Source organism: Miniopterus natalensis, chromosome 3, assembly GCF_054644295.1.
Source record: "Miniopterus natalensis isolate mMinNat1 chromosome 3, mMinNat1.hap1, whole genome shotgun sequence".
In the NCBI taxonomy this organism is placed as follows: Eukaryota; Metazoa; Chordata; class Mammalia; order Chiroptera; family Miniopteridae; genus Miniopterus; species Miniopterus natalensis.
The window spans coordinates 8,638,404-8,665,655 of NC_142083.1; the positions used below are offsets into that span (position 1 = coordinate 8,638,404).

Sequence of the window (27,252 nt, forward strand, 5' to 3'; positions counted from 1 at the left end):
CAAGTTAGAAACCGAGCAGATGGGCTCCCAGCTTCCTCTCTACTTCAGCACTGCGGCTCCATCTTATCAGCTATATGCCCTGGAATTCTGCATCTTATATTTAAGCAAAAACTTCTCATGCTAAAAAGAAAACATCTGAAAACACCTATGTAGTAAAACATCTCTGAAGTCAAAGAAGCACCCAAGCCCCAAAGATGGTCCCAATTCTATCTCAGTGACCCCATCCTGCCCCGACCCCCTCTGCATGTCAGGAGCTAGAGCACAGTCACCTGGGCCTGCCACAGGAGGTTCAGGCTTGTGGGACTTCAGGGGGTCCAGCCGGTCCTTCTCCAGCTGCTTCCTGGTGCTCCGCTGGCGGGGCTCACGGAACATGGGCAAGGCGTGAGCTGCGAGGAGTCACATTTGAAAAATGTCATTATAATAATAACCCTTCCATCCAACAACATAGCTGAGGCATGACTAACTGGGAGATGAGGTGGAAGTCATAATGACAGCCTTCCTCTAATAACAAAAGACAGTCTCCCTGTAACCAATTAACCGCTTCTGCTTGAGAGCAGACTCATTGTTCACCTCTCCTGGCAACCAGTGGTGCTCAGGAAACACTGTCAGACACTGTCACGGAAACACGGTGAGGCGCCCCATTTCCCAAACCCTGGGGAGCAGTGAGGCTGAATTTCTGTGGTTTGGAGAAGAAGCACTTTGATGGGACTGCCTCTTACTTCTTCTTATGGGGCCCACAATGAACAATGCCAACAGCCTGCCTGTCAGCCCCAAGGTTCCTCAGATGCCTCAGGAGCACTGGACTCACTTCACATGTTTCTGAAATGTGACCACCTCTCGGGAGGAGTTGACAGCACTGAGTAACCGGAAGGGAGGGGCACTTATCCCGCTGAAACTGGGATAAAGGTTGCCTCGAACGCCCAGGGTGCCTGGCTCTCCTGACCTGGCGACGTGATGCGGACTCATCCTACATCCATGTAGGACAAAACCAAACAATAAAAATCAAAGCAATCCCTGTTCAATTACTATTGTTTGTTTACTCAGTGTCAGAACTAAATTCCAGAATATAAAAGAATACATAATTTTAAAAGGGAAACTGATATTCTGGGGGGAGGGAGAAGACTGGGGGTTAGGGGGAAGATAATTCAATTTAAATATCTTTTTCTTTCTTTTTTTTTTTTTTACCAAAAAAAGCATCCGAATAATTTCTTTGGATGCTTATGTGCAGACTAAAGCCTTCTTTAAAAGGGAAAACTTTTCCCAGAGGACTGAGAGAGGCAGGTAAGGGAATAATAAGGATTTAAAAGGAACTTATAATATGAACGACAGCAATGTCTGTATCACCTCAAAAATGCTCCCAGTACCCCTACCCTCCACTCCACCAGCCAGCCGGGCCAGGGCCGTATCACGCGCCAGAGGCACAAGCCAGCCTCGAGTCAGGGGAGCTCAGGAACACAGCCACCCGTCACTGTTGGGCAACACGACACAACAGTATTTTTAGGAGGGGGAAAAATAGCTTTTCACTTCAAACGGCTAGAGGAATTTAAGCAGGCCGCGTGTAATTACATGAGCTAGGCTGGTTATGACACCGACTTTAACACTTCTACTCTTGCAAAAAGAGTCATGGGATGGATCTCTTTACTGATCATCAGTTCCAAGGGAGTTGGTCTTACAGGAGACCCACCACCAGGGAGAAAACCCAGCAGTGCAGCACCCCCTGGGCTTTAGACTGAGACACGGGTACAGTCCACAGGGGCTTCTGCCGATGACCACTGCTATAGCGTCCAAGATTTCCTTCCTAGCTGCGACTTAGGGCCCACCCGAGCCTGAGGCTCTGGGGAAATGAAATTCGCCCTATTCACAAGGTTGTGTGACAAACTCAGAGAAGCTGCTGTGTCCTGTAAAATTTTGATCCCACCCCAGGTAGTTAATTTTACATCTCAATATCTCTGGGTTGGGCTATGACATGGTCGCAGAATTGCAGAGGGAGGTGGGGGAGCCTGCACACAGTCTCCTCCCACTCCTGATAAAGCTCAGTTGTCCAACATTACACTGCCAGTCAGTAATTGAACTGGACACGTCTAGCTCCCCTGATTCCAAGGCGAGCACTCCTTCTTGTTTATTCTTAGAGCAGATTGTTATTCTTTAAAAGGCCTCTATGGAGCGATGCATTAGGCTCAAACAGGCTTTTCCGTTTGGGGTTGAAAGTTACAAGAAACATCTCTGTCTCTGTGATGAGTCACAGGAGCTAATGGGGTTAGCTGTTATACGGCTCGTGGTCCTGTCCACATGAATGGGATGTACTGTAACATGTGCCTGAACTCGGAGGGTTTGTCCTGCCTCCAGAGCCATGAGATCAACGCCACACTAGAACAGAAGAGAGATGTGAGATGAAGAGATCACGCTAACCACTTACGGGTGATGATGTAGTCCTGGGTCAGAGTTTCAGCTTGTTTTGCCTTCCGCTGGGTTTTAACCACACATAACTTTGCTCCCCTGGGGAGGGTAAAAGCATAGTATTTTTACTTGGTTTTAGAAACAGAAAACTCGCGTTGAAAGCGTCAGACACTTTCAGGAACACACTCTGTGCGCAACATCTCACTGTGTCCTTGACTTTCTCAGGGACAGCAACAGGTGGGGCCCTCAGTGATAAGAGATCGACTGTAAGGAAAGCACGCCTGCCAGTCAGTGGTTACTACTCAGTGAAAGGGTTGCAGAGGTAACTGGGCAACAGAAGCTGGCTTAGAAGATGTATAGAAATAACAGTTAAAACCTTAAGGAGATATTAATAGCATTAATCAACCTTTTTACCCTAAAGGTCAGAGGGTTCAAATGTTCTTTTATGTCCCAGATGAAAGCAGTCTGGCTGGTCTGGACCCCAAGCGGCATTTGTCCACATCTCAAACACAAGAGTGCAAGTGTCTGGAACTGAGTTGGCTTGGCCACACTGCCAAGGAACTATAGCACAAGAATGCATGGGACGAACCAGCAGTGTGCTTAGGACATTGCACTTCTCCTTAGCGGCATGAGCCATCCCATTCAGGACAAGCAAACACAAATAAGCGGATCTCTTCAAGACCCCAAAGGCAGTGCTTTCTAAGTGGATGCTGTCAAATGGGGCTCATCATTTTCTCAAATGGAACCAACTCCCTTTCATCCTAATTATATTAGCATTCTCAATTTTTTTTTATTAAAAAACAAACTCCTATTTGTTCTTAAATACCACAATATATAACTTTATTTTATAGGACAAGGGTCCCAACCTTAGTTCAGAAAGTTCTGAAGGAGCCAAATTATGGTCAATGGATATTCATTAATAAAGGACGGGTTTCCTTTCCCTCTAAGGATGTGGGACCTCAAAGCAGGTTTATGGGGGATTCCAGTGAAATTAGCATGTAACTTTTAATAATCGCTAACCAAGATTTACTCTAAAGAGAGAACCATTTCATCACTGTAGCCTAACAGAGAAAAACAAAATCTTTCTTTCCCATGTCCATCCATGTCCATCTTTGTGCCCAAGGAAAATGGGAATAAGTGAGGGACCAACAGAGCTTTAGTGAAGTTCCCTGAAACACACTGGTATGCTGATGTTGGGCATTTGGGGTGGCCTGGGGTCGGGAGGGGAAAGTGTTTACGCTGTCCCCTTCTGCTGGCAGAGAAGTGCCCTGCCAAACATCCAAACCAGTGTCTGATAAAAGGCCAGAGAGGGAACAAAACAGACTGGCCGGTCCCATTTCCTGAAAGTGGTCAGCTCTCTGCTTTGTTAATCCCCTACATGCATCACTGCTAATGCCACTGTCCAGGGTGGTATGCAAAGTGGGCCCGGCTTCCCCCTGCACTCAACATTTCAGCTAAAGACCTTCAAATCCCCAGGAAACTTTCATTTTGAATTCTGTATGGATCAAGGGTGATACCCAAATCCTCTTAAAGCACAAAGCTAAAAGTCTGAGGCTTTACTCGGTGCCAGCTGCATTTTCTAAATGGGTGGATCCCCATCAAAGGAGGAAATAAATAAAAGCAGGGCCCTCCCCCCAGTTGTTGTCATCCATCTAAAACAAGCAATACTTCTGAATACCTCTGACTCTTGTTGGGGTCGTAATAGACTTTCGCCAGCCCATTTCCAGTTCCCACCATGATCTGGTTCAGCTTTGGATGCCACAGACAGCGGACCACGCTCTGAAAAGGAGAGGCATGGTGATCAACTACAGGGGCCAAACACAAGTGCGAAAGTCCTGCTGGTACTCCGATGAGTGGTTTACTAAACAGAATATCAACCTAGTGGTCACCTCTGTGCCTTTCAGGACATTTTCTTCTAAACCATAATGAGGTCGTATTCCTGAGGTGAGGCTCCATACTAACATTTATTATCTGTGTGACGCCTAGAAAAGTAATAAAGATGCTCCCTCCCTAACCCTTCCTCTCTGTCCCCAGCAGCCTCAGAGCTAGGCTTCCCCAGGTCCGCTGCCACGTGAGGCTGGCATCTTAGAATGCCAAACACACATAACTCAGTTCTGCTGCCTCTGAAGTTGATTTAGGGCTCGGTGCTTCATGTTCTACACACACAATACGTCCCGCTGGGCAGCAGACTGAGGCCAGGTGGTTATTGTTTTCAGCTCACATAGATCCAAATCTCATAAAGCTTTTGCAGGGACAGCACACATAGCTGCAGGCAGTGAAGAATACCTCCCTATCTATGAGATAAACCAGCAGGACATAGCAGAAGTGAAACAGAGATGCAGAGTACAGATGTGACATTAACCTAAACGAAAAGCTGTTCAAGGGAAGGTTCACTGGAAGTTCTGCTCCCTTGAATCCTTTACTTGTGAGGGAAGCAAGTGGTGCTCTAGGGTCAAAAATAACCGTGAGTTCTCAGAACTGCAACCTGTGTTTAATTTTTGTCTGCAGTGAGAGGGCAGCGGTGGGAGGGATGGCAGGGACAGAATTAGGGAGAAAGAGATGAAGTTGAAGTTGATAGGAACAAACACCAAGTGCTGGGTTCTGCAGAGCTCACTGTGACGGGACAAGAAATGAGTGGAAACATCAATTTAACATTTATTACCAGCTTATCACGCACCAAGCAATGTACCAGGACTAAGGAAAGAAGAGTACAATTAGATACTGCCATTTTACATTCTAACAGTACAATGAAAATCATGGAGTTTCTGTCTCCTAGATCTAACCTGAGTTGATCTTTGGTTTCTTTTTCCTAACCACTCACTCTTTTGTTAACATAGAATAGCTGGGAATCTCTGCAGTCCCTTTTGATAGAAACTCTGGCTCCCGCCTGACTGGAAAAAATATGCATATAGTTAAATGGCTACCAATCCTTCCCTGAGATTCCAGAGGAGCTAGGCAGGACACGTAAAGGAGTCTGCAGGACTTCAAATGCATGACTGACAACACCCTGCAAGAGTGGTTCTTAAGCTCTGTACCACTGACGAGGGTTGAGATGTCCCACTGAGAAAAGTCAAATCAGAATGCCTGTCCTTCCCATTGATATGAGGGAGATTAAGCTAAAAGGGTAGATTTTCACAGCTTAGGTTTTCTCTCCACAATTTTTTGTAAATCTATGGTGCTTGCTACCCAATGTCGGCTAACAAGCACTTAAAGATAAATATATACATTATATATATTTTTTTTTCACACTCACAACAGTGAGTCACTATTAACAGAAAAATTTGAAAAATCATAAATCATAAACTCATACACAGTTTGACTTTTTTGGGAGGGTTGTCATTGTTGTACATAGGCTGTGGGAAATACTTTAAAATGCAAACACTCGTAAAAATCACATTTTCTCCTAATAAAGCTGCCTAGTTGTTCAGATGGAATTAAATATATCAATAGCTCATGGTTTGCAAAGCACAGGCTGACTCGCAGGTGCTCTGTTACTAAGACTAATTTGAGAACCATTCCTACATCACTGGAAATTTCCAAATGGTCAAGGCAGGTATATGGGAACATGAGAAGAGTCACAAACATAACCTCATAACCCCTATCTACAGTAAGTTCACCCAAGCCAGTATCATCTTTCAAGTGTTTGCTTAGATGTCATTGCTACCCAGACCATCCTATTGAAAACTGTACCCCATAGCTCCCCTTGCTCTGCTTTCTCTTTTTTCATAGCATGTATCACCTTTTTACATAATAGACAATTTATTGTTAGTTATGCCTATCCCCTTGCCTTCCCCACTAGCACATATGTTCCACATGGGTAGAGATCTTGGTCTGTTTTGTGGGGCAATGTATCCCAAGTGCCTAGATTAGTGTCTGGTACTCACTAAATTTTTGCTTAGGAAATGAATGAAAAGTTACAATTCACTCAAGCCTAAATGAATTGCTTTGCTAAGTGGAGTTGGAGACTGATTTTCAAGTTAAAATATTACTACCTATGAGGAATAATTTTCTCTCCAGACCATTATTATACTCAAGTATCCCACAAGTGCAGTGGGGTTAGTTCTCTCCCTGTGTGGTCCTAAAATGAGGAAGGAGCATGATCCAGGAAGCAAGAGAAGACAGTGAGAGGAGCCTTGAGAGCCTTCGGAAACCTCGGCCACCCACAAATGGCCCTAGGACAAGCTTGAGGACATAGTGCTCAAGTTATTTCTCTTCCTCGCTTCTCTGAGGTCTGGCTAAGGAGTCTAAGATTACTGGTTCTCAAATATGTTTTCAAGCGAGCAGGGTGCAGAATTGGAAAAGATCCACAACGTAGGCCTGGTAAATTCCAAGACATCCAGCCAACCAGGCAGTTTTCAGGGGCAGCAGGTTACTGTTTCTCTCTCCCTCTACGCTGAGGGTGTAAATGTTAGAGAGAGGCAACTGCCCAGGCGAACAGACCCGCGTCTGGTTGCTTTCCAGGGAGTCCCAGCATGGGCACTACACCTCTATTCCTGTTCGCAACCTTTCCCCTCAGAGCTCTTAGACACACACGTGGCTGGTCAGCACATTTACACTCCTTTTCACACGGAGGCAAGGGGAAGGCAAATAAGAGCCCTTGCACTACACAGTCATTCCAGAGCTCCATCCATCACTGTGGCAACAAGTCACCAGCACAGCCAATGGGGGCTCTGTGAGTAGCCTGACTTAGGCAAAGGGTACTTAAGGCTCAATTACCCTAAGACTGGTTATTAATCAAATACTACAGGGATTCCAACACATGGAATGAAGAAACAGAATTCAAAGTCAAAGGTGGGTGGGCCTTTTCTGTTTATTAACATTTATTGTGTGTGTTTAGCTAACCTTCATAAACTTTGCAGCTAATGCGGCTCCGCACTTTGTCCTGTCATGAAATGCATCTTATAGCAGAGAGCTGGCCACCTGCCAACCCAAACAATCCCCGAGACGGTGGGAGGCTGGGGAGCAAGCGGAGCTGCCACGCTGCTAACTTGTCAAACATACATACCGGCTTTACTTAACAACAATGGGACACGTGCCTGCTAGGAGCCCAAGGAACAATCAGAAGACAGATGAGCTACAGCTACTTGAAAGAGTGCATTAACTCCATCATCCACCCACCCAACTTCCTCCATCCTGTTCTTGAAGAGGTGGCTGGGGCTTGACACACTCAGACCCACAGACTTCCTGAGCCATGTGGCAAATGAAGAGAACAGTCTGAATCAGAGGACCAGAGAGGAATGTCAGGAGAGGTCTCCGAAGACCAAAGCAAAAGCCTTCACATTATACCATGAGTTTCAAATAGCAACAGACTACTGTTGTGCAAAGAAGTAGATTCTGAAATTAGTCTGCACGTGTTAGCACACTGATAAAGCATTTCATCAATTTAATCTAGTTCATCTTACCAAAACATGTGGGACCACTCATGCTTCCCCTAGCTGCCTAAGCTAAACTTCATTGTAGCATAAAATTAGGTTTTGTCTTTTAAACCAAAGCCTAATTTCGTTTTAGTGCTCTAAGTTGGCAGTGCAGAATAGTCCCAACCTATCCCAAAAGCACTTGGCTCTAGCAGCCGCCATGAAGAGATGATACCCGGAGCTGGACATCATAAGCAAGATGACAAGGGGGAGCTATAAGACTTTAATGTACTCAACACAGAGGCCTTTCTTCTCTGCAGAGACCAAAGGAAAAGAGGAGTGGGCTGGGGAAGAAGAGAGCACTGTGTGCAAGTGGCAGTGTCAAAATTCCCAAACAGGAATGCAGGAATTACCCCAGAGCATAAGTGAAAGGCTGCAAAAACTTCCAAATAATTTACTTCTGTGGGCTTGGGGTTTACTTTAAGTAAAATTATGAAAGCAAAAAGGAGAGGAAAGGAAACCAATGAGAGAAATACATTTATATTTTAGGACATGGTGGGAAGGGAACTATTAGATACCAGAAACTTTATGTTACTTAAAGTAATTGAATCCTCATAATGCTACAAAATTAATAAACTTATTTACATTTCACAAGAAAAGAAACTGAGGTTTGCAGGAGGGTGGGCTTTCCCAAGGTCATAGCCTTGTACACAGAGCAGCTGGGAGAGGCGGCAGGTTCTTCCAAGTCCAGTGCTAGTTCTCTTATACGACCTAATTATGCAGAGTCTATCTTTAGAAGATGGGGAGGAAGGGATGTCGGAGGTATTATATCATTTCCAAACTGACCTAACCCAGAAGTAGAAACCATAGCAAGTTTATACTAAAAAGCAGATGGTATTACTAAAGTCATAAAGGAAAAAGCCCACTACTGCCCAGCTCACAAATGTTACTATAAAAGAAATCGATGCCTGCGTAGCATCTCCGGCGTCTGCAATGCACATATCCAAACACCACCCTGTTCCATTGCATGTGCTAAAGGGAGCCTGGAGCCCTCACAATTTTGTATTGGCAACGTGACTGGGATGAAACTCTGCTTCCTGACCCTTCCCAGCCGCTGACCCGCACTGCAAACCAACTGCATCTGGTGCTTCCTGCTTTGTGTCAGCAAGTCCAAGAGTGGATAGGCTCACTTGGTGATCCCCTGTGAGAACAGGCATTTTTCAGAATTTTCAGATGAAAAACCTGGCACCTGTCATGGGGGGACTGTCGCACTGTCTTGCAGCCCTGGACAGAGACAGCCTCATGGGCACAGACACCCTCGTAACTATCCAATGCCCTGGAGCGGTCGTGCGCGTGTGTGTTGATCCCCAGGGCTAAGAACACAGATCACCATGTGAGTCCAAACCAAACAGAAAGTCAGATGAAAAGGGAGACGTACTGGAGAAGGTCCTGTCTTCAGGTTTTCATAAGTTTTCTTTCACAGAGGAAGAGAACCTGCTTTCCACATTCCAGTCTTGGGCTGGGGAGGTGGGAGAGTGAGATGGGGATTCTTTAAACCTGCCCAGGCTTTGTCCTGTCCCCCCAAAGCCTCACATAGGCTCATCCCTCGCAGGTTCAGGAAACAAACCAGTGAGGAAGCTTCAGTCTCCAATAAATAAGACTCCTCAGCACCCAGCTGGTCCCCAGGAAGACGGCCGTCGGATGGAAGAGATTAAAGACAGACACTCTCTGCTCTGTTCTGCTCTCTACGTGAGCTTGCACCTATCTTGTCTGCCTCCCCCACCCTCCTCAAACCCCGAGGAAGTTCCATCACAGGGCCAGACCTGTCGCAACCGTAACTCTTTGCTGGGAATCTTCTCAACCTGCCCCCTCCCCTGCCCCAAATAATCTCCTGATAAACCAGATAAGCCCAATGGTGAAAAGGAACCAATACCAAAGCACTTTTATGAATGTAACGGTTGCTGCAGAAAAACCAAACAAGAAAAAGTGTGGCTCCACCCCTGCAATAAATGTCGGTACAGATGCACAGATTATGCTTTTAAAAATTGTCATCTAATTATCAAATTAAGTCCCATCAAGCCCACAGAAAATGCGCGTATTAAAATCAATTCATTTTCAGCTTACGCTCTAAAATTAAGGTAACCACGAAAGCAGCAGAAATCTGGAATCTGGTAGTTGTCCTTGGCACTAAATGAATCACATCTGTATCTGATAATAAACTTGCCTAAAGAATTTCATCACGAGAAAAAGTTCTCGGAGAAAATGAAAAGTCTCTTGGGTAAGAAAATTAAACACAATTTTCTCCATCTAATTCAAAACACTCAATTTTAATTCAGTCCAATCCTGCTATTTGAGAAGAATTTATAAAGGCAAAGAAAGCACAGGTTGTGGTTGAAGAAAATATGGTCATTATTCTTATCAATGACAGTCTGGGAGCAGGAAGCAAACTGGAGTCTGGAAGCTGGAGTCCGCAGGGTGAGTGACACAGTGGTGGGTCCCATACGGCACATGCAGAGGCCCCACACCACGGAGGTCCATGAAGCAGCACCTACTGGAAGCACGCTCCCAGCATCCCAGCAGAGCTCCCCACTGTGGGCACGAGTGGGTTGCAGGTATACCAGATATAGAGCCCCTCAAGCCTGAGAGAGACCTGGCCAGCCTCTAGCAAGTCACTTCCAGCAAAGAGTGGCTTTATCTATTTACATCACATTATCTATTATGGGGACCAGGCTGAGGAGAAGCTCAGGCAGTACTACCTAAGGCACCTCTCTCATTCAAATCCACGGCCCCAGGCCCCTTTCGCCTTCTTCATCATCGACAGCTAGAGATGGGCATAAAGACAATAACCACAAATTCTTTGTTTACAGGAACATACAAAGCATAAATGGCTAAAACTATTAAATCCCCAACGACTAGATAAGAAATATATATGATCAGATCTTGGAAGTCATTAAGTATGTAAAACCACAAAAGTACAGGAAAAGCTAAATCTTCAAAGATGAGCTACACAGGAAATGTGAAGCACTATTTATCTTAATAGAGTATAGGAAAAGATGTTTTACAACTCGTGCTCTTCTATTTAGCTCTTTGGGGGTCTCACAACCCCTCCTCATACAAGACACAGCATTATCTATCACTCCAAAAAAGGAAAAAACACTACCCTGGGATATGTGTTAATTATAGACCTCTCTTTTCCCCACACTATATATAATAGTGAAAGTTTGGCTAGAGTGCTGATAGAACAGCTGGAAAACTTGTTACTGAAGATCATTCATCAGATTCAGGCTGGGAGAGGAAAACTGTCACAGAAAATTCTACCAAACATACAGTCCGTCACGTGGTCTTCTCTCAGTGGGACGCCACAGTGCTGGAGTCAGGCAAGAGGGCACTAGTTATTACTGTAGGATGTGCTGATACAGTATATAAGGAACAGGGTGTCATTCTGAACACCTCGAACATCTACAGAGTCAAGTTCTCCTTTTCTGATATTCTATAGAGGAGTCAAGTATGTTTCTCCTTCAGGGTTGTATTACCTACTGTCTAATTCTTCATCCAGTTTTGCCAGTCATGGCAATTATGTCTATTTAAGGAAATATAGATAAGTTTAAATACCAATTAAAACACTAAACTCTTGTGCAGAGAAGGGGGAAAACATTTCTGTTTAACCAAAAGGGAAATGCTGACTTCTCCACTGTTCTGAAGGACTAGAAATGAAAGCTAAACAACAAACAGAAAACATTTCTTGAAATTGCTGGCACCAAGAAGTAGTAGATGCCTTTTAATATAGCGTGTTACAAGGCTGAATGACACTAGGAAATGGATAAGCTATGAAAGTGGACAAGCCCTCCTTCAGTCGTCATTCATCTGCCTTCGGTGATTCACGAAGCCTGAAACCGCGTGGGATAGGCGCTTCATCACTATGTAGCTCCCAGCATGAGACACTCTCCTACAGGTGATTACAGGAAAAGACATCTCACTGTAGGCTTTGAATCTGGATTCCTACAGTAAACACCACCTCAAAGAGAATCTAAATAACTGCACCTAAATTAAGAGTCTACTGCTTTAAATAAATTTACAGTGTTGTTCTTTTCAAAAAGACTGGAGATGAGAACAGAAATGAAGTGGTGAGTATAACAGAATTTGTCTTCTCTTCTAAGGAAGACTAGTGATCAGACTTTTGATAAAATATAGTGACAAATTCCAACAAATAATCTTTACTTCAAAGAGAAGTGTGTTCTACAAAGTAGATCCAGGGCACAGATCATCTTCATCAACATTATAACAACCCAAACAAATTATATTCAATAGAGTTTTAAATTACCAGTATTTTACGCATCCACCGTAAATTTCTGTTTCCTCCATGGAACTTGAAACAGCTATTTTTAGTAAGACCAAGAAAGGAGCACCTCAAGTTTTAACGAAGCAGACAAAATAAAAGTGTACTTCTTTCATCAGATCCAAAATAAAACATTTACACTCTGAAATACCAAAATATTTCTTTAAAAACCTATTAACAAAAAACAAAAACAAGAGAGGGTGACAGGGACTAGGCCATTAGAGTAGGTCCCAATAAGGACATACTAGAATAAAGTAAAATAAAAGGTAAAGCAGAAATTAGGAAAGGCAGTTTCACCAAACACCCACTATGTGCCATATCCTATGCTAGGCATCAGGAACAGGATGCCCGTACCACCCGAATGGCATCAAGGAGGCTCCTATTCCAATTTGGTGGCTTAGGAACCTAGAAATGACTGAGAAGAGAGTGTTAAAGATAACAGAGTGGAGAAAATATCCCACAAGGAAATACTAAAAACGATGACAATAACAACCTAGTGTGGTTCATTTAGACAAGAGAAGAAGAAACAGTAACTTTATAACCTTCGAGGTGACCACTGTTCTCCAAGTCCATGAGGACAAGAGTAAAGGATTCAGGCTCTAAGAATGAAAGGCTAAAAGTAAAGGAAAACGATCTGATGATGAGGGCTTTCATAAGCAGGACTGAACTCTTTAAGTAAAATCTTCTGTTAAAAGTAAGTCTAATTTTCATATAAGAGAGTTAAGCCGCAGTTCTCAGAGAGGCAAGAAGATAGTACTGAGAAACTGAGCAGAGCAGGCCTGAAGCCAGGTGGCAGCTAATTAAGTGACAGCCAGCAGCTTTGCCTGTGGCGTAGAGATGTCAGAGTAAGAGAGGAGCCTCTCACTAGGATCAGTGACGCTGTTCCATTCCCTACAATCGGACTGCCCCTGCAAACGTGCAGCAATCTTGGAAGCTCTCTCCTGGGTACACCTGCTGCAATGTGTGCTGTTTCACTGTACATTTTCCATCACTGTTGCAATCCTGGTTCTGGGTGAGAGGGAGGGAACACATTTCACCAGCCTCTCCCTCTGAATGCAGTTATAAAACCCGGACAAAAGGCATGGGGCTCTGGAAAGTAAACAGTAGTAGGTAGATTGGGGAATTATTCCAGAAGTCAAAGCATCACTAGCTGAGTTGACCATTTCCCGACTCTGGTATTCCACTGCCCCTCCCCCTGAAAATCTGTGATGAACAAAATATTAAAATTTTAAATAAAGATGAGATCAGATCAACTGATTTTTTGTTTGCCTCAGGCTTTAATACAGCGTGGCACACTGCTGTTAAAATGTTATTTATCTTAATTACTGAGCTTTTGGCACCTCCTTAAATTTTGTGCTTGAACCTGACGCTAGTCCTGGCCCCGCCTCAACCTGTATCTTACTCTATTACACAAAAATTAGCTCAAAATGGACCACACCTAAATGTAAAACATAAAACTTTTAGAAGAAAACAAAGAAAATCTTGTGACCTGGGTCCGTCAAGGAGTTCTTAGATACAACACCAAAAGTACATGCTATAAAAGAAAAAACTGATTAGACTTTATCAAAATTAAAATCTTTTGCTTAATAAAAGTCACTATTAAGAAAAAATTTTTAAAAAAAACAAAAACAAGCAACAAAGTGGGAGAAAATATTTGTAAATTATATGTCCAAAAAACAAAAACAAAATTTGGCATGGAGTATATATAAAGGACTCATAGAACTTAACAGTAAGAAAACACACAATCTGACTTTAAAATGGTGAAAGATTTGAATAGGTATTTTACCAAACACGACATAAAAAATGGAAAGTGAAACCTGAAGATATTCAGCATCATGAGCCATTAGGAAAATGCAGATTGTAGCTTTGATGAGATACTAGGCAACATATTAAAATGTATAAAGTTCAAAATGTTTGTGAGCATGTAGCAAAAGTGGAAAATGCATATGCTGTGGGGGTGAGAATATGAAATGGTGTTGCTTCTCTGAAGACTGCTTGGCATTTTCCTATAAAATAAACATGCATTGGCCAAATGACCCAGCCAGCCTACTCTAAGGTGTTTATCCTAGAGAAATGAAAACTTACGATCATACGAAAAACAATATATGAATGCTTAGAGCAGTTCTATCCATAATCTCCAAAAACTGGAAATAATCAAATGTCCTTTAACAGGTAAACAAACTGCTAGGCACTGGAAAACTACCCAGCAATAAGATGTAAGAAACTACTGATTCACACAAATTACCTGGGTGAATCTTAAGGGCATTCATTCTACAGAAAGAAGTCAATTTAAAAAGGTTACATCCTGTAGGAGTGCGCTTACAAGGGGTTCTTGAAAAAACAACTCCGTTGTGACGGGAAATAGATCAGTGAATGCCAGGGGTCAGGGTGACAGAGAACGGATCAGTGAACGCCAGGGGTTACCACTGCGGGGCAGGGGGAAGGGTGAGAGCGTGACTATAGAGGGACAGCACAGAGAAGTGTCTTGAGGGTGATAGAACTGTTCTGTATCTTGATTGTGTTGATAGTGGCTCTATGAACCTATGCATGTGTTAAAAAGCACAGAACTGTACACTTTAAAAAGAGATCAATTTTACTGCATGATTTTTAAAAAATAATAAAAAAAGAATCAGCGCTAAGCCAGCTCCTGTCATTTTTCCCTACCTAAAGCATTTTAAGACTTCATAAGGAAGATATTAACGGTTAAAGCACCAAGAAATCGATGCTTTCTTTTTTCTCTACTCTCAACGTGCCTACAGATGGGCACTCAACTGTATTCTTTAGATTCTGAAAACTCCTGGCCAGGAACATCAATCGCATGACACCTGTAGGTGCAGTGAAAACTGAGAAGTAATTTCATCAAGTCTCCCTGAAACCAGCCCCCCTTGGACATTGTGGAGCTAACTTAGCAGGGAGTCCAGCTGAGTTCCAGTTACTGTTTAAATTGAACCCTGGTATGTATGCTATTTGCTTCAGGAAATCCCAAGAAAGGGTTTAGTAATCCAAATCACGAAAGCAGCAAAAATGCAACTGTTTTTCATAGTAGCCCAATGGCATCTCTTTTTTTCAGTGATTAAGAAAATACTCGAACAGCAAGTAGTACTGACTGACCACCATGCTTCTCGACAATAAGACACTGTCCTAACAGCCATGCTGGAAATTAGCTCTGGACCCTAGGAAGGCTGGTGCTAGAGAAATAACAATGCAGCAGCTGTATCAGCAGATTTCCACTAAAATGCCACTGTTTCCTACTTACTCCCAGGTTCCCCCATCAAATATTCACACATCTCAGAAGACAAGGATACGGCCAGTGCTCACATGCCCTGCCTTCCTGTTTTCAATAGCAAATGTTCCGTGTATCTGTGATGGGTGCACTGTCTTACCACTTGGCTGTGGGAAAATACATAGTTTATTAAACATAAATATGTTCATCAGCATCTACATAGAATGTGCATTGTTTAATCTTCCCAAGAAAGTGAATTACAGTAAAATTTCATTAAGCTGATATCTCTTTATACAAAATAATACATAATTCAAAGCAGCTGCTACTCCTTGGTCAACCAGTTGCTTGACTGCTCTTTAATAAAAATCAAATAATGGAAAGGTAGTTCATTCTAAACCTACTTCTATCACCCCGTGTGCTATGCATTAAAAAGGTTCCACTGTATTTCAGAAGACAGATAAATGCCAATGTAGTCTTTCTTTCGAGTTTATTTTCAGTTGGCACTTGCACTGCTGACTGTTCAAGTTTCCTCTGTGCACCATCCCCTGTATAATCCTGACTGGGCACGGATAGCGCCTGACTCATTTCTAGAAAACTCTGAAAGAGGTGCAGTTCTGCCTGAACTGGGACTCTGTATCAGTAAGGCAGACCATTAGTCTAGTCCCAGTACGAAACAAAGAGCAGATGAGCTCAACTCCTCAGAGACAAGCTACCACACGCATAGCTTCACCCACTTGTTTGAAGTGAATTTCCAGATTAGTTATATCTAATTCAAATGTAAGAACAAAGATACATTCCAAAGCCAATTCTCAGGACTTCTGGAGTATTCATTAATTTGAATGACCTTTCTGTTTTACACATGTACAAATAACAGAAGATGGCTGTAGTCGGAATGGTAAGCATGTTCCTTACGCTTCTAAATGAAGATAAGTAGCTGGTTTCATGGAGGGTTAATACTTAATGGCCCTGTTCTATCCACTTACTCTTCCTCTTGAATCTCTTTGGATTTAAAATATCAATATTTTCTCCTAATAGAACACAAAAACTTTTTATGTGAAATAAAAGTGGCAATGCTTTCATTTGATATGGGATGTCATTTTACATATTAACACATATAACAATTTTCTTGGATATCAAAACTTATTAATGTATATATCATATCTGGGACTAACCTATGGGTGGTGTGATTACATATGATACTTATTTCCTTAATGATCTTTTCTACATTGTCAATTTCTTAGACTTAATATGTACTATTTTTATAATCCGAAAAATACAATTAAAATATAAAAAGCTAACCTGATAGTCCTCATTGAAATGTATATGTGAAGAATCAGATCTTATAAGGTGAGAAAAAATAATGTAAACTCAAGTTCTCTTTAGAACTTCACCTAATTAAATAAAGAAGAAAATGTAATTGATATCTTCATGGAAATTTTTGTGTTTTTTTAAATAAATCATTTTTTAACACAATATGGACCTCACTTTCTCCTCAATATATATAGTGGGCTATCTCTATCTGACATATGAGTCTTAAATAAGACAATGTCCCTCCTTTTGATACATATATAAATTGTAACTTAATTAACATAATTTTAACAATAATTATATCTTTTTCAGCCAGTGCCCATAATAATATGGGGCATGGATACAGCTTGTAGCTAGTAAGTAAGTAAATAAATAAATCTGGTAGAAAAACTGCAAGTTCTCCCCATCTTTTAAGGGAAGGCCAGAGTTAATGTTAACAAAAATAGAAAAGTCACAATTTTTACTTCACTTTCTCCATTTGATGAAGATAAAAATAACTGATAAAGTTCCAGGTAGACAGATTCAGAATACTTTCTCTAACTGTAAAGTTGGTTCCTTGAGGTTTCATTTCTCACAGGAAGGGGCTATGCGGAGGACAGGTAGAAAGAAACAAATATTTATAGTTCCGTGTTCTTTTACTCTTCAGTGGTTAAAACAATTGTTCCTAAAGATAATCAAAGATTCTTTAGGTAATCACAAATGAATTTTTTTTCTCCCTTGAAAGACCTTTACTATTATATCTCTTATGTCGGCACTAGGATTCTCAATCAATTTTGAGATGCTTAAGGAAGTCTAGTTGCAAATAGAGCAAATTTCTCTTCCCTTCCCTTCCCTTCGGCTGGACCAGTTGTGCTAGATGTTATACTATTTCAAAAATAAAGGCTTAGTTTTTTCCTTTTTTCCCCTCACTTTGTTCAGTCACTGTTTACAGAAACAGAGGTCCCCACCAAAGTACCTAAGCAAACTAACAAATCAGAGAAGTCAGGATCAGGAGTGACATTTCTGCTTTTTCCTTTCCACCACCTTTCTTCTCTTTGCCCAAAGAAATGCTTGCCATTGCTTTCACAGTTGCCAAAAGCAACTGAGGTAAAGGGATCACCACCTTAAGTAACACCAGGGCAAAGCCACTTTATTTCACTCTGCATGGGTTACAGAGTATAAATGCTAATATGCTCGTACAATTGCATAAACAATGTCCCTTGAATTGTATCAGTTAAAAAGGAAATTCTATTAGTCACTCTGCAATAAATTATAGTTTGATGAAAAATAATTAAGCTAATAATAGTTTATAATGTTATTCAGGTTCATTTTCTAAAAGAACTGGAATTTTGAAAAGGTTTAAAATTTTCTATATTTCTTCTAAACAACTATTTTTTTTAAATTGATACCTCATCTTTGAATTATATTTTCTCCATCCTTTCACTCTTATGCTTTTATCACATAAAATAGGGTAATAAAAGCGTTCCACACAATATGAAAAGTCTGCCCTGTCTTACACAAAAACGACAGTGAGTGTGTAAACTCAAGATTCAAGTTCTACTCTGGAACTCATCTTAGAGGCTAATCACACTACTCAAATCACAGAGAATCAGATATATGGAGAATATGCAAGTGTTTTCCTTTAACTTGAGGAAACACAATTGAACTACAGTGAAAACATCTAAAAATAACTGCAGCAGAATTATAAACAACATCATACAGTAAAAAGAGTAAATGTTAAACATTTGTCATGTCTCAGTGAAGAGAGTTGAAAATCTCAACACTGAACAGAGAAAAAAAATTCAGAGCCTATGACAATAGAGATAGTAAAATTATAACCAGCTTTTTTTCTAAGTTTGTTTAAAAAAAAACATGGAAAGTGTAATTGTTATATTTTTAAAAGCTAGTTATCGTGAAGATGTGGGGCAGTTTTTAGTTATTGGAAAGTTAATTATATAGATTCTAATGCCCCCTGACTGAACACAATGTTTGGCTCCATATACATGTTGAGCTTAGCATTCTAGAACATAACTATCTGGGAGTTTATTTTGTTTTAGAGGAAGGTGTGAGAAGAATACAATCAATCATGCTTCACTGCAGTAAACGGACACATCTCGAACAGACCTATGGCCGCCACTGCCTGCACCTAGTGAAGCACCACTGAAGTGTCCACCCCTTATCCATTCCAAAGAATGCATTTGTTTATTTTCTTTCATTTCAAGAAGACTTAAAACTTGAGAAAAAAATCAAAGAGGCAGTTTAAAGTCTCTTTAACATACCATTCTACTATAAAAACAGAAGACAATGTTGTCTGATGTTAACAACAATAAAAAGACAAACAAATCCTAAATCAATGATTTAAAAGGCCCCAGAAGGAAAGTGGTTTGTCCCTGTTTGAAGTTTTCTCTCATCCACCTATTTGAATGGGTCCCCAAATCTGTCTTCTGGCTTTTCTAAGATAATTCAGTGCCTGGTCTACTCTAGTTACTTACTAACCCTGCTCCTTTGTTTGCTTCTGTTCATCTGCTCATTCCTTAAGTGCTCGGGTTTCCTAGGGCTCACCTTCTCTCTCCTTTACGCCCTTTCCTCTAACTCATCAGCAACCAACATTTCAACTATGAACTATATAAATGCTTCTCCCAAAACTGTCTTCTTTCCCGTAAGCACCAAACTCATCGACTCATCTACCCAGAGGTCCTACGGGTACTTCAAGGTCAACATACCCCTCAACAGAACTCACTTGTTTCTTTTCTTTTCTTTTTTTAATCTCACAGAACATTGACCCAGTCTCCCAAGTTATAAACTTCAGCCTTCATATATATATAAAAGAACACTAAATATTATAAATCTAACCTTCACACAGCAAAAATTAACTGTTTTAAAACCTAGATCTGAATGTGCCATTCCTTAGCTTTAAAAAAAAAAAAAAAGGCCAAAACACAGTGTCACCTTCTTGTTATGGTATCCACGGTCAGTGTGCCTTTCCATGTCTAGGTACTTCTGTCTCCTGCCTCACTCTCCAAGGTACACCTGTGCTCCACAATGTGCAGTACTCACTGGCACTCGCAAGTAGTCTTCCCTCAGTATCTGTGGGAGGGTTGGTTCCAGGGCCCCCACCCCCCGTACCAAACTCAGCGGATGCTCAAGTCCCTTTCCTAAAATGGCGTATATTATAAACCACCTCTAGATTACTTATAAAACCCAATACAATGGAAATGCTATGCAAATAGTTGTTATATGTATTGTGCAGGGATCAACTTTGTGCAATCTTTAAAAATATTTTCAATCCAAGGTCGGTTGAACCCACAGTTGCAAAACCCATGGATATGGAGGGCCGACTGTATACCATTCACTCATTCAGTAAATACTGATCAAGTACCATCTATGTGCCAGGCACTCTTCTAAACACTGAGGATGTCACAGTGAGCAAAAACAAAGTTTGTGCCCTCATGGGCTTACAACCCTGTGGCAGGAGACAGACAAAAGCAAACAAATATATAATACATGAGGTGGTGGTTAAGTGCTATGGAGAAAAAGATCCATCTAGAAAAGCAGCTCGGAGCAACACAGCAAACAGCATATTCTGAACATTACAGAATCTAGCATGTCTTCAAATGCACGCTCATACCCCTACACCCCTTAATTTATTATGTTTCAATTTAAATTACAATTTCAAAGCACAACACCACGAATACACTGAAATGTACAGTCGTTGAGAGGCATAACAGAATAGCTCAATTACAATAATTTTATTTCTTGAGATTAAAGTTGATAGAATCAAGAGTGTTTTTCTTTGAGTCTAGTGTTTTAGTTGGCTCTTGGATGCACCCAAAAAAAGTATTATTAGTACTGGCACATTTCAAGTGATGTCATGAGATTAGGATCTATAAAACTTAAGTACTCATGTAGAATTAGTCTCACTGTTATTTCTATATTGTCTCTCTAACTATACTGTGGTCTCAAATTTAGGGCCTACAATTAAGACTCCAAAGTAATACTAGAACATTAGAGACAGAAGCTTTTTACTGGTGATTTAAAAACAGTTGTTCAATTGTCTGAATCATTTAAGTGCTTAATACGTCTCAAATATTTACAAAGAGCTAAAACAACTGGAGAAAACTACATAAGAGCACTGTGTAAGATATAGGATATTACTAAAGAATTTGACAATGACCCAAAGAAAATTTACACAGACATTAATTGGCCTGTTTCATACGCAGAAAATAACAATGATTTGCCTCACCGTCTAAATAATAATGCATACTTTAAAAGACTTTAAAGGAATTCAGATTTTCCTCTGAGAATCTTCACTATTATTATATTACATTATATTATTATGTCATGTCCATTCTCATGAATGAATGCTGGTGTTTTAGTACTCATATTAATCTGTAAAGAAAACTAAAGCATGTTTTTCAGATATAGAAATCTAAAATGTCTTAAACTTCCAAATAACTAAACAGAAATTAAGTTCACTGTGATGGAAAAAAAGGTAGCTACCATTGCATTGTAAGGGGCCAGGGCTTATGTTCTATTTAAAAAACCAAAACCAAAACAAAAGGTAGCTAACAGACAAATCTCACTTCATTCTCAAGGCTGGGGAAAAAGAATATACTTACTGCATCCGTGATGTCTATTTCGTATACCCTTTGGAAAGTCCTGCGCTCAAAGAAAACAAGTTTGCCGCTGCCACATCCCCTTTGAACAGATGTACCGGTTACTATGAGTTTATCATCTGGACTGAAACAGCAGTCAGTCCTACAGACAAAAAGAGTGTCTAAGTTTAAGCTTATGACCCCACAACAATGCAGCAATAATGCGCGAGTTAAATAAAATATAAGCAAGATCACTGTAATAAGTGGTAACTCTATATAGGACTTGCAATAAGTCAAGCACTTAAATTAATTCGCTTAATCTTCACAATAATCCTATGAGGTAGCTATTATTATCCCCATTTTACTGATGAGGAAACTGAGACAGAAAGATCACAAAAGTAAGTGGTACGGCTGGGATTCAAACGCAGGCCATGTGATTCCAGAATCTGTGCTTTTAACTTCGACACATTAGAATATGTTTTAATGTAAAGAGACCTCAGGAACAACTCCCTGTAGACAGTATCTGTACACAAATAGACATCGTATGACTAATGTCTAAGCAGTGATTACTTTGACCAGTTTTGGAACTATTTTTTACCACCACCACCACTCAAATAATTTAAGTTTCGTCGAGTCAAGCACCATGAAATGAGGAGCAGGCTGCTCCGCTGGAACCTAACTGGTGGCTATGATTCAATAGCTCTTGTTATTAGAGATCTGGCCACTGACTGTGAATAATCTAAGTCATGATCCAAACGCACTGTGTAGTTAGCATTACTTGTAGCAGGCATAAGAGCTCAAAAATTCTCATCGGCTCTAAGCTCATGTTTGTCTGTCAGTCTTAACAGACAAAGGCCGTGTACAACAGGTTGTTGTCTGTTGCCTGTTACAAGGCTTCCTCTGCCTGATGCTCCCCTCCCCTTCACGCCTCCCTGCTGGCCATTATTTAGTACAGATGTAAAATTTTATTTCTACCAAAACAGAAAATTTTGCTTAGGCACCAACTGTAGGACGTAGAGGTCAAATTCCATCTCAGCTGCCTCAGAAAAAAATCTTTAAATGCTTCACTTGTCAACTTAATACGATGGAGATAAGAGTAGAGTGTTGGGCTACCCAGAGCAAGACAGTCTGCACAAATCCAGGTTACTGAATGTCTGACCAGAATGAAGGTAAAAAAAATTTAAGAAAACTATATAATAATGCTTACTAACTACAAAAAACTGCTTTGATGGTAAAGGGTTCAAATTTTTAAAAGACAACAAAAACGTAGGTCTGCCTTGTTGTTTATACTATATTAAAAGGACAAGTCAGCCCGGCCGGGCGTGGCTCAGCGGTTGAGCGTTGACCTGGGATCCGGGCGATCGGGGTTTGATTCCTGGTCAGGGCACATGCCCGGGTTGTGGGCTCGATCAATGACTCATCATTGATGTTTCTATCTCTCTCTCTCCATCTCCTTTCCTCTCTCTGAAATCAATAAAGATATATTTAAAAAAAAAAAAAAAGGACAAGTCAGTCCCTTAAAACATTTTTACTACCCCAAGACCTTTGTGTGCATCCAACATATACACACAAACACAGGGATGCACATCATTTCAACTTCAGCAAAATGTTCTATGGTCTGAAGAATGCACAAAATGCAAAGTAAAAATAAAATGCATTTTTCAAAACACCTATTTCAATCACTCTTCAAATTCCTTTTCTAGAAGATCTAAAAGACATACAATATAAATTAACATAGAGGTGAATACATTTCTCTTCCATCCTCTTATGTGTATCAAATATTACAAATAGGCTACTTACATTGGGAACATGGTGGGAAGACCCGAGGCTGAGAAAAGTGGCTTATTAAACTGTCGGATGTCCCATAATTTTAATGTATCATCACCTGATAGAGGAACAAAAAGGAAAAAGAAAAGACAGAAAGTGAATTGTGCATGAAAGCACCAGTTCCAAGTTCGAGTTTGCTAAACTTAGTGTACAACTATCAGAAGGCAGAGAAAAGGGAGGAAGGGAGATGCCCATAGGCAGGTTTATCTTTTTAACTGCTTGGGGAGCTTGAAAGCAGTAGTTTCGAGAAAGGTAGAAGACATATGATAATGCACTGGCCTTCTAGGAATTACTTTCCAGATGGATGTAGCATCTGTAGGTAGAAGGAGCCCTGGGGAATCTACTCTAAGGAGTGATTTTAGAGCAGATGCTAGTTCCCCTATGGTGGACTTGAGCATAACCTGACTTCTTAAGAGGATACTAATTTAACAACCATCAGGACTGAAAATAGCTCAGTTCACAATAGATTCCTTCTCCCTCAAGTGTGTATTTGAAGCTATCCATTAACATTAATGAGGGCGAGCCATGTGATTCCTTTCCCTCCAGGTCTGTACCTGTGACGACCATTCTTTGCTTTGCTGGGGAGTACAACTGCTCCAAGCTATTTAAAATATCATGCACATTCTTTTAAGAATCAGATTTTTATATTTCTGTAGGGCTACTAACTAATTCCTGACCACAATGAAAGCGAAGACTTATTTAAGTAATGTCTGCTGTTCTTTCTCCCCAGTGCCACAGTTGAGACCTGCCTCAACCCCCGGGCCCAATAAGGAAACAGGATCAGGTGCAAGTGAGGTGAGTGGCGAGTTCAATAAAAATCCCCATGCTCCCCTGTGACCCTGCCTCTGAAACCCAACTTTTGGCAGGTACGCTAACACACGACAGACTGGACTGGGACTTGCTTGCACTGGAAGAACTTTGCAAGACTCACCTTTTTGTTTCAGTCTTAAAAAAACTGTTACATATCCTTCCTCACAATTTTCAAACAGTAAGAAAACATTAACCTCCATTAAACAGTTTCCCTAATCTGGCAGGTTCTGGAGCTAGTAGGAGTACCTTACAACACCCTGGGGACTCTGCTGAATAGACTTCCATCTGCCATATTCTACACGCCCAGGAGGGAAAGGGTGAAATACAGTACACATGCCATGTCCAAGACTGGCTCGTTACCCAATAGCTACTACAGGATGGGAGGAGACGGTAAGACTTATCACCAGAACAACAGACTGAAATGGAATCTGTCCTATACTTCTGAGGGAGTGATTACCAAGTGAGTGGAGGCTGCCTATTTGAGAATCCTCTGGGAAGAATTTGCAAGCTATGCTCCCCTCTAATTCCCCTCTTCTCTCCCCACTCTGCCTGGGAGATTTGGGTATACCACTCTAAAAGCGCGAGAGTGAATGTGAGCCTAAGTAGGGCAATTACCATCTGAAAAACCTTCCCAGGGGATTCAGAAGCCCTCCTGGGGTAAGAACCGCTGTTTGCAAGGAAAGAGTATACATAGTCTTAATTAAGAGTCATCTTTGGATTCAAGGTGCAAGTTAGATTGGATGAACCAAAATACATATTTTATACACACCCACTTTTACCATGTATACCATAAATGGGAAATACATGTACATGTATTTGATGCAGTTTAAGTACGTGAGGGTAGTTTGGATATAATGGATAAGGCTTCTTTGAAGGAAAGAGAATCTGAATGAAATTCCTGAGGGTAAAGGGTGAAAGGACCTGGACTGGTTAAAGCGGGGGAGCTGTGCAAATCTCATCTCCTTCTCACTTCCACCACGCTCTACACCAGGCTGTAAGTTCTTTCAGGGAAGGGAACCCTGTCTTTGATGTTCACAGTTTATACCCATCACCTAGCACAGCGCTAGCTGATATAGTCCCTGAGTAAGTGAATGAGCAACCACATGGAGAGCTGCTAGATTAACGTGGCCTCTAGAATAAAGACTAAATCCTTTATGTGGTATTTAAGGCCATCTGCAACATGGCTCCAACCTACTTAGCTGCTGTTTCTTTCCTCTAGCCACCCGTGGGCCTACCGGAAGATCCTCAGTCATGGCCCACACTTCCCCACAATGCTTTGTTCGCAAGTTGCTCTCTCTATTCTCTTATTTCTATCAACCTACAGCTTATCCTTATTGTGAGAAAGATATAGCAAAAAATTAGAAACAATCTCTATTCAACCACATGAGTATGGATAAGTAAACAAATAACATCCAGGTATACAATTTTTTTTTTTAACTGAAATGAGTAGTGTTTGACCTGAAAAAAAAAAAAAAATCAATGGTCAGCAAATAGAAGACTTTGAAATACCAAACCCAGAATTAGAAAATGGTATAAAAAATACAAAAAACCACCTACAAAATTCCATAAGGTAGAGGCAATGTCATCCTTGGGAGTTTCAAACTCAGAGGGAATTTGAAGCTAAAGTAAAAACTTAGGCACAAAAGTACGTATTTTCTAAATTTTACTTGATACCTTTTAATAAAATAATATTGCCAGGTTGGACACCCATTTTAATAAAAAAAAATATATATCAAACTGGCAAAGGTCCACTAATCAAAGGCCAGCTGGCTTTCCTAAGTGCCAGAATATTAGTACACCATTTGTTAAAGTATGATCATTTCATATATAGAAACATCAGAAAGGAAGTTTTTAACCTACCTCCACGAGAGGCAAGAACATTACCATCGTAGGAAAAAGCCACGCACGAAGTGTCTGTGCCCGGGTCATGAGCCTGTTTATAGTGGAATTTAGGATGAACCTATTTGAGAAGAAAGCAAAGTGTTAACATTTCCTCCGAATTCAGATGAGAGCATTTTTGTGACAAGAATATTTCACTTTATCATCCAGAAAAACGATACATATCTATCTACATGTAAAATATTAATTTCACCTGATTATGGTTTTCTTTATTCTGGGAAAAAATGTTTCAAAAGGCTTTTAATAACATCCAATTGCTTTAATAAGAGGCACAAAAGAGATAAGGTAAGTCTCAGTAGAAGATATTTTCCAGACCTCCTTAGTAAGCTCTGAGCAACTCAAGATAACCACAGCACTTAGGTTTTCATCCTATACTTACAAAGTATATTATATAGTTATTGGGACCATTTCTTATAGTTATCTGAAAGTAAATATAAATAAAATCACAACTGAACATACTATTTATTAAGTCCAAAACATCACTGCATGCCTAGTAGACAGACACTGTGCACATGGCTGTAGGTCTTGAACTATCTTTAATGTGCCTGTAGGATAATGTTGCTGGTGGTAATTGATGATGATGACAGTTAACCCTTTCACAATGCTTATTATATCCTAGGTACTAGATCCTTTATTATCTCGCCTATTTAATTCTCACAATCACTCTACAGTTTAGGTTCTACCATTATCATTTCCATTTTACTGAAGCACAGAGACTTGAGCACTTTGTCCAAAGTGACACATCTAGTAAGACGTAGAGCTGGGAGTATGAACCAAAGAGCCTGCTCTTAAACACTACATTATACTCCTCTACTAATGTATGTTGGTAGTCTTTTTAATTCCAGTGTCACTTCGACACAGACTTACAACAGGAACTCTACTCCACTAATCTTGTCACTCAGTTATGATTCAGTACAGGCCAAAGTACTAGGCAGTCAATTATCCCAGATCCCCCAAGCTGGATATTTCCATAGAGAATGGACAGGGATACTGCTAGTGATGACAGCATGCATGTCTCTCCTGGATTCCCAGGTAGAAGAACACAAGTCATGCCTCTCTGATGATGCTGCAGAAATCCTAACAAAGGACGAGTCACAAACGGCTCATGTACGTCAGCCTCCAACAATATCACTAACACCCCATCACTGAGCTTCTTTCTAAAGCTGCCAATAATGAAGAATATACCACCTTTCAAAAGCAGGCAGGTCTTTGTTTAAATAATTGGTCTATATTGAGTTAAAATTGCCCTCTCTCTTCCTCTGGGTCACAGTATTAGAAATTTGTACTAAAGACAGTTATCATGCTTCTACCTTTCACGAGTACAATTCCTTAGTTCAACATTTTTTTTATTAGGCATCACCTGTATGGCAGACACAAGGTTAAGCAGGGAAACACCAATGTGCCGAGATAAATGTGCCTCCTGCCCTCAGAGCTGACAAACAGTCCCCTGGAAGGCTATGGGTGAGCACACAAAGTGACAAGTGGGACAATGGGGAAGTATAGAGTGGTCCCCGAGCACTGAGC

The 27,252-nt window shown here is 40.9% G+C and overlaps 1 protein-coding gene across 2 annotated transcripts in view; it reads right to left on the bottom strand.

Moving 5' to 3' along the window:
- The window catches only part of WDR70 (WD repeat domain 70), a 175,528-nt gene that overhangs the window by 15,724 nt on the left and 132,552 nt on the right, over positions 1–27,252 (bottom strand). For both annotated transcript variants that reach the window (XM_087815294.1, XM_087815296.1), the window contains exons 10-15: positions 25,690–25,789; positions 22,993–23,077; positions 21,217–21,355; positions 4,076–4,176; positions 2,417–2,496; positions 270–386 (exon numbers count right to left, since the gene is read on the bottom strand). In XM_087815294.1, the coding sequence (XP_087671420.1) occupies positions 270–386; positions 2,417–2,496; positions 4,076–4,176; positions 21,217–21,355; positions 22,993–23,077; positions 25,690–25,789 (622 nt within the window). The remainder of the gene's footprint in view (positions 1–269; positions 387–2,416; positions 2,497–4,075; positions 4,177–21,216; positions 21,356–22,992; positions 23,078–25,689; positions 25,790–27,252) is intronic.